This window comes from Choristoneura fumiferana, chromosome 2 (genome assembly GCF_025370935.1).
Source record: "Choristoneura fumiferana chromosome 2, NRCan_CFum_1, whole genome shotgun sequence".
Lineage (NCBI taxonomy): Eukaryota > Metazoa > Arthropoda > Insecta > Lepidoptera > Tortricidae > Choristoneura > Choristoneura fumiferana.
Window position 1 is genome coordinate 4,753,322 of NC_133473.1, and position 8,837 is coordinate 4,762,158.

At 36.1% G+C, this 8,837-nt stretch overlaps 1 protein-coding gene across 1 annotated transcript in view; it reads left to right on the top strand.

Moving 5' to 3' along the window:
- Positions 1 to 8,785, top strand: part of LOC141445455 (nose resistant to fluoxetine protein 6-like) — a gene marked incomplete at its 3' end in the record, with an annotated part of 36,161 nt that extends 27,376 nt beyond the window's left edge. Inside the window, 3 exon segments of the mRNA XM_074111300.1 lie at positions 3,176 to 3,345; positions 4,549 to 4,742; positions 8,503 to 8,785. Coding sequence (XP_073967401.1) covers positions 3,176 to 3,345; positions 4,549 to 4,742; positions 8,503 to 8,785 — 647 coding nt within the window.
- Between the last annotated feature and the right edge of the window lie 52 nt (positions 8,786 to 8,837).

Sequence of the window (8,837 nt, forward strand, 5' to 3'; positions counted from 1 at the left end):
TTCACGGAAGCAAAAGCCGCGGGAAAAGACTAGTAAACAGATAAGATAAGGAAGTTTGAATAGCGCATATTCATGTGCTTGCTACTTGTGCTTGAGAAAACCCTCTTTGTTATGGTTTGATATTATGTTTACTCAAAGTTATAGTTAGGTAGTTACAAGTTAATTTATTCTGCTCAAACAATAGTTTGAATTTGGAATAAGCAGTGCTATAATCTCATGTTTTATGCTTAGGTATAATACTTCAGTATACCTTCCGCCGCCTAACTGTGCCTAAAAGTTCATTGCCACGACTAGTACCACAAAAACTATAAAGGTATAATTCCAATAATTTAATAGGCACTATAAACCGTTAAGCGATTCGAACACGATCCGGGGAGTAATGTAAAGACGTCGCATAAAAAATGTATCTGAAAAATGCGTCAAAACTGAGTATTAAGTAATGAACTTTTAGGCAGATTTATATGGCGCGTGGAATAGGTGTTGATCGCTATATAATGCCCTAAGATCTTATTTAGGTAGGCACTAACTAGCTGTTTCTCGCGACTCGACTCGCGTAGAATTCGTTTATCGCTATTCTGCAGGAACTAGGTACCTATGCAATTTCCCGGGATAAAAACTATCCTATTTATTTATTTATTTCATAGCATTTACACGGCTTTACAGATATACATCCAATTTACCGTAAAACTAAAAACATCCTTCGCAGTGATTCAAACTATCCATGTAATGAATTTCATCTAAATCGATTTAGTGATTTAGACGTGATGAGGTAGCAAACGAACAAACATACTCATATTAAATAATAATATATAGTAATATTGGCGAGTTCTGGACTGGTTCTGTTACCGCCCTTAGAGACCACGGTTTGTGCTAATGCTCACTCATCTATGTTTTCGGAATTTATATATTTTTTCGGAGGTGTTTTTTTTTAGCCTGCTGTTCACGTATAGCAAAGGTTCCCATTTTTATTGATTGCGTTTATTATTATTTGGCCGGTTCCAGATTCCTAGTGCCTATTAAGAGTCTCTGAACTAAACTGCGGATAGTAAGACAGACATAAAATGACATGGCGAAAGTAATGGTTACTTTTTGCTATTTAAATATTGGAAACCTAAAAAAGTTAATTTCTAGTCTTCCGTAAACTACAGAGGCTTACTTTAAATTATCTCTTGTTTTCGTACTTAACCATGTTACATTACAAGCACTGTTAGGACCAAATTATTTCCTATCTTAAACAGGTCCTGGCGCTTTGCTGGTCGCTGCCGTGGCGCGCTCGCTTCGCTTACTCATTGTGGTCTCAATTGTACCAAAACTCCTCGCTTCGCTCGTCATCGTACCTAAATTTTACGAACTTTAATTGATAGTAAAAGAGAAAAAGAAAAGAAGAGAAAAGGAAAGAGTAAACGAGAGCAAAATCATTATCTAAATCTCTTTAAAATAGGAAATATTTCGTCCCTTCCAGTGCTATAAGTCAATTACGTACAAAGAACAAGGTAGGTAACACTAGATACATCACTATACGAACATCTCTGCTTTAGTCGATCGTTCATCACTCTTTGTTGTGAAACAAAGCATGAGTGACGGGAAACGCGAGATCTTACGAGCGTGCTTCGTCCACCTTAATGGTTTCCGTAACATTGAGTTTATACTTTTTGCCGATTGCGGCGCGTCGCTGTTTTGGGTTTATTATGGCACAAACGGGTGAATAATAGTCGCATAATTTTTGAAAGTCATAATGTTAGTTTGTCATAAGTTTGTATATATTTGTAGAAATTTTTGAGGCGACTGTTTTACCCTGTTGGCGATGGCAAATTACTATGACAATGTCACGATTAGCATTTTTCTATGAATTTGTGAGACAAGTGATTAAAATTGACCTCAATACGACTATTAATAGTGCTGGTATAATTATCTTGTTAAAATGAGGTTATTTGATTTATGGGGGAAATTCTGAGGATTTTTTTTACTTAGGTAGTGCCTTTAGCCGTGGCTTCACTTACATAAAGCGTTTGATCTGACGTTTGAATTGAAATTTCAGGATTTGACTAAAGTTTCAATACCAATAAATTATACCGCGACCTTCATTTACATTTATACCTATATGAAGAATACAACAAAAATGGCAATTCGCAAGCAGATTAATTTTGCAACTGCTTAATATTTCTGAAACTGTAAATATTACAAGATTTTTATAAAACTAACCTAACCTAACCTAAATGGGCCTACACGATGGCCTTGAAATAAATCCTGAAATATTTACAGTTGTAGAGTTTGCGAAATGAAGAGTTGCGAAATGAATCAGGTTGCCAAATGTCAGTTGCCAAATGAACGGATTTAAAATGCTAAGCTTTGTTCGATGTTCCTTATCTCACAAGGGACCGAAACGCACATTATTGTTTTTAATTAAATGTCAAACTTGTATAATACGGGTTCAGGGTACTCCAATCTGGAGCTTTTAATTTTAACGATAAGGGCACAGTGCGGTAATGTTTGTTTTTTTACTGAAGCCTTTCAGCGAGAGTGAAATGTGAAAATGTGAAAAAATATCGGTCTCATGAAATTATTTATGTAGATTTTCAGTACAATTTTACAACTTACGGGCTTCTTCGAGTTTTTATTTAACTTGGAAGGTTAGTTTGTGAGTAAGTTGTCTTTAAGTAAACTCATTATCTAAGTGATCATGACTTTAAATTTGGTACGGAGCTAGTATTCAATGAATCTAATAATTGTAAGCATGGTTCTACGTAATGTTTTTTTGTTGTTGGTGTACATACGTATTGTTACGTTAAGCTTACCTTCGCACATCATAAAAAAAATATCGCATACCTGATATAACTACTGACTAATTGAAATTTAATAAGTATGCTTCATGTCATTTTTTGCAAATTGATATGAGATACGAGCTTTTTCAAAGTAGTTTCGTTACTTTTAACACGCAGATCCTACAACCTGTCAAGATAGTCTCTATTAATTCACCTATCTTTTTCTTTCTTTAAAGCTGTATGAACAATATACCACTACAAAAGTGGTTTTCGTTAGCCAGATTGTCTTTTGTTTGGTATAATATTTAAAATGTATTTGTCAAAACATGTGTCACGTCTTTTGTTTTCTATAACTAACAACGTGGGTACATACAGTTTTGTCTTATTTAACACGTTCATCTTTTGTTTTATAGTGTTCGATGCCTCTGCCAAGTCTCCGCAAGGCTTGCTCTTCGGCTCCTCGTACCACCTCGGCAATTTCGACGAGTGTGTCGGCATCGACGACGCGAGCGACGGCGGATTGACTGTGGAAGGCCAGTACTGTTTGGCCACCATCAAGTGGCCGCACCAGAAGGCAAAGAAGGTACGGGTAATGCTGTAGCTGAAGCTCTGACTTTTTACACGACTGCCCGAAGGAGGGTTATGTTTTTCGAGAGTATGTATGTATGTATGTATGTATGTATGATGATGTATGTATGTATGGTATGTATGTAAGTATGTTATGTTGTATGAAGTATGTATGTATTTGTAGTGAGTATGTATGTCCATTTCTTTGGTCCTGCTGCAAAGCCGCTAAACGGTTGACGGATTGTAACATATGAGATATCATTGGATTTCGTCATAACTGTCGGAGTGACACTAGGGTATATACTTTTAATCTACTATTTTCACAGAAATATCAAAAACGTATTATAAAAATAAAAAACATAATAAAAAAAATAAAAAACCGACTGTCTTAAAAACTAAAAGGAGAAATAAGTCTAGTGGTTGAGAACTCTATCATAAAGCTCATTTAGGTTCAACAGTCGGGACCCATTCATTCGTAACCAGCTCAAAAAATCTTCGTAATGCGGTCCGACTGTTGAACCTTAAACGCCTGTCTCTGTTCTCCACACTAGACTTATTTCCTTTTTAGTTTTTAAGGCAGTCGGTTTTTTTTTTATTGACTTTTTAGAATAGTGTTGCCGTGATATAGTGGCCGTGATACAGCGGTGAATGACGATTTGGTGCGGATTCTCAGAGAACGGTAATTGACACGGTTGATTACATAATTGGACTACATGCTAATGACGTTCACCACTGTATCCCAGGAAATAAGAGCTTAAGAGTATTAAGTTTATTTTGCTATGGCACTATTTATTTACGGGCGTTTTTCGATCCGTATCATTTTAATGATTATAAACATTTTATGGGGCGATGAAGCGTTTGATACTTTGGTACTTTTCTTGATGCAATAGTAGCATATTTGGAAATAGGTAAGTATGAAGAAATGAATGCTCACCACGCAGTCGGTCGCACTCGCACATAGGTTGTATCCGGGCTTTAAGGACCAATGAAAGCCAGGACGAGCAAAAGCTTTCACTAAACTCAGGGCCCTATTTAAAGGTTTGAAAGTAAGCTTTGAGGTAACGAATGCCCCTAAAACAAAAAACAACCATTTGAAAAAACATAAAGGAAAAGTTGGTGACTCGTCGAGCTCTGGAATTTTTTTTAGAGTTCCATTTTTTGGAACATCTCCGAAAATCCGGCCATGCTTCTATTTTAAAACTGTAAATAATTTTTTTAGATCCGAACTGGCCGCGGCGAGACTTTACGCTGGGCAGTCTGCGTGCCTAGCGCATGCAGTGCTAAAGCTGTTACCGAGTTCGTCTCCAGCGTTATATCGCACACCGTCGGCAACCGCACCACCGTGGAGGTCACTGAACGGGACTGCTACTCTAGAAGACCACTCACTATTACATCTATGGATGTTGGCTTTTTGTAAGTGAAAAACTTTGAGAGTTTTCTTGGTAGCGACATCTATCGGAAAGTTGAGTAAACGTCTGTAGTAGGCATCGCAGTCGGCGTGTAAGTGGTTGGGGAGACTACTAATGCCATCTATTTAATACGTGCGGGAATTTCGCGTGAATTGCTTTGGCTTCGAGACAACTTAGTTGTGTAAATCAGCGGGAACAAAAAAAAATAGATGCCTTCAGCGAACAATACAAACAGCTTACGGTAAAATAACTTTGTAATAATGGTACTTACTAAGTTGAAATAACTACCGAGGGTCTTTGTTTATTAAAAGGAGCAATGAATCAAATGCCAAAGAGGATAAGTACAAGTCGACTCTGTTTTTTACTAGCTTTTATTTTCTCTGCGGGATATTTACTTGTTTCAAATATTGGAAGTGAATTTAAATACGATTCTGGTGGTTGAATTTATAACGAAAAAGACAACAGTGACTCGAAATATAGCAAAAGCAATCTAGTTAATCAGCCTCACAAGATGATGAATATCAGTCTGAAAAAAAAACAAGAAAGATATTTGTAGCAAGATAATAAACAAAAACAATTTTGTCATAATTAATAATGTAAGTGCTTGTAGACGAGAAATATTTGGTAGTGGTGGAATAGAGTGTCAACATAGTTATGTAAGAACAGCAAAATCATCTATTATATAGCTTATTTTACTTAACAATGCAATTACAAACTTTTTTTCTGAAAAGCTTTGACCCGTTACAACCCATTTACAGATCTAGCGATTTTTTCCATTTTATTCAGCCAGATTACATCGTATTTGTCTTAATTTCTCAATTAGCTTTAATCCTCCGTAAGTTTGATACGAACTTTTCTGATAAAATACGATGGCAAAACATTATAAGGTAAAAAAAGACTATTTCTAAAACATTTCAAAAAAGGAATACGGATACGGTGCAAATATTAACCAGTGACATACTTTTAATAATCGAATGTAAAGATGTTTGTCTCTGGACTTATTATTTATTTGTTTATTGTTATTGTTAAAAATAAATACAATAGCTGTGATGAAGTACCGAAATATATTTGTTAAGAGTGAGAATGGTGAGAGTTTGAAACATTATAGCTGCTCTCTAAAAATAATCAGCGCTGCTGGCGTTTAACGCCTCAGCATAATGCTGAGTCAGCGATCGTTTCGCTTTTGCGGGGACACACAAATTTGTGTATTAAGTATGTTACTATTTTCATGTGTTTTCATGTTTTTTTTTTATTTGTGTGTAAATCTGTAAATTTTATTGTATTTGTGTGTCTTCCGTATTAGTGAATAAATGTCTTCTTTCTTTCTTTCTTTATAAATAAAGTCTCGGTTACAACGTAAGTAAAAATTCAAAATATCTATTATTTGGATAGACTCATGAATATAAATCTAAGAATATAGAATATAGGTAGGTATGAGTATAGTTCAAGAAAATATGTTATGTGAGACAGCTGCCTTCTGAATCTGTATACTTTACACATATATCGTAACTTTTGACGTATGTTGATTGATCGTATGTTGGCGAATATACTACTTTGCCACTTTTTCTTCATTACATTATTATTTAATAAACATTATAGTTAATTTGTGTGAGAAATCACAGTCCCAACTTCTAGGTTTGTAGGCCTTATTATGAAAAAAAAATACGTTTATGAGTCTTAAACGTGTAACCTACTGCTCAAACGTTGCCACTGCCACGTAGTCTTAAAAAATCTACATTTAAGAAAAATACAAAAGGTTGCTTTGAACAGGTACACTTTTAGTAAAATGTTAATTAAAAGCTCAGTTTGGACTTGTAAGAAAAATCATGCGAATTGCACTAGCTTGCTGCATTCGATTGACAACTTTGAACTAAGTAGCTCACTTTACGGGTTCGCAATGTAATTCAACTTGCAGAATTTTGTCTTGAAGGTCTAAACTGGGCTAAGGGATCAATTTTTCCTTCAATTTATATTTGCACTCTCTCCGTCTATGTAGAACTATTTGAACGGAACTCTCGATGCGCGAGTCCGACTTGCCAATGGCTAATTTATATTTATTTCTTCATGCCAGTTGATTTCCTAATTAGAAAGATCGCAACGATCAAAATTAGACCTATCACTAAAACAAAGTTCAATTTTTAAAATTCAGTTCCTAGCTCGTCTCCTTAGTTAAATAGGAGTAATAGGACCAAGTGTAATTAATTTATTATCTTTAGTAAGTGTAAATGTCTGTGCAATTTCACTACAAAGTCCATGTCATCTTTAACTTAGTATAAAGCTTAGTTAGTATTCAGGAACCAGTCACCGCCAGCTGATCGATTGAACCAGTTTGTCTAGACAAATATTTGTCTGATAAACGTACATGTTTGTTCAAGTGTCTGGATGTTTAATATTCATCGATCCATCTTTGCTTAAATCTGGTAGTCTGTGTACACACGCGACACCATTTTTCACACTTATCATTTGGTATGCTTCTTTCCTGTGGAGTCAGAGGAGGACGCACGGGTTTTACTACTGTTTTGTTCCTCCGAGAAGCTCGTGGTCTTTTATGATTCAACACTTCCAAAAAACATAAAAGAACGAGCTTCGGATCCGTTAAATACTTTATGTTGAACGAGAGACTTTTCGGTCAATAGTTCTGGTTAATACATTAGATATAAGCTGCCGTCCAAACAACGCCTGTAAACCTAAAATATCTATCACTTTCCCAACTCTAACATTTGGCGTCTAGGGCTTTCTTGTTCATATTCGGCTTAATCTTTTCGCTTAACTATCTTTCCCGACCTAACTTACATATATCATATCGCTTTGTTTCTTGCATTGTCCACCTATAGATAACTGTATGTAATCTTAATCTGTGGAAATTATAATTAAACTATCATGGTAAATTGTTTATTTATTTAATGGTAGTCTATAATTTTTAAAATACACGGTCTAAATTAAAGTTACTCACGTGCTATGAATTCAAGGTATGCCCGACAAGTATTTCAAACCAATCCTTGGTTCTTTGTGAGGTGAGTTCGAACGAATAGCCAACCGTGAACTGTGCACCAGCGCTCTTGCAGCTCGGCAACTCGAAGCCAGTCAGCGGGAAAAACTATCCTCGTATTTTTCCCATTTATTATTATCACATTTAGGGGTTGTTTTACCATCCATTGATTAGTGTTAACTGGCGGTTAGGTGTGATGCCGTCTCTATTTGTTTTGTTCGAATAGACGGAGACGGCATCACATTTAACCGTCGGTTAACGCTAATCAACGGATGACGAAACAGCCCCTTAAGGTTGAATACTTACTGCACCACCTGCATCACTTATTAAAGTTTCGTCCACGCCAACCACCCACTGTCACGATTAAAATTCGAATGACGACTAATCCTGATAGCCTCTCGTACTTGCCACTACATATTGTAATCATAATCAATCATTTCGCCCTTGCAGAAAATCAAGCCAATTCCATAGCGAGAAAGTCCGTAATTTTCGAAAAACCCCTTCTCGGTGCACTTAGTGCGCAATTGTATTTTGTTTATTTCCTTTTGTACCATCCGCCAAATATATGGTCTACCACCCTAGACCACTTATTTAGTGTAATAAAGAGTTTACATAAATACGAGTACATACTCTCATAACACTTAAAGATACTAAGAAAATAGCTGGTCTCTAGATCCAGTGATGTGAATAGCATTGCATTAATTCAGTCAGTCGCAGTTGATTTATAGGTTTTTCAAACGGACTATTCTATAATATTTTCCCTTTTTTATTTCAGGTCGTTGATGCTGTTCTTCGCCGCTATTTTATTCTTCAGCACGCTCTTCGAAATCTATTCCATCAAGTGGGGAAGCAACAAGACCTCGTCTATTCACGACTTGGTCGTATCGTTTTCCGTGATAAACAACACGAAGAAACTGATATCTTGCAAGCAGAACCACAAGCTGGGCTTGGAATGTGTGACTGGTATTAAGACGCTCGCTATGGTATTTATTATTGGTGGCCATGCGTGCTTGTTCATTGCCAGTGGACCAGTGATGGATGCTGAAGCTTGGGATCGGGTAAGAATATCTTGTTAACCTATCTTGTAGTGGAAAATATTCTACCTTGTAT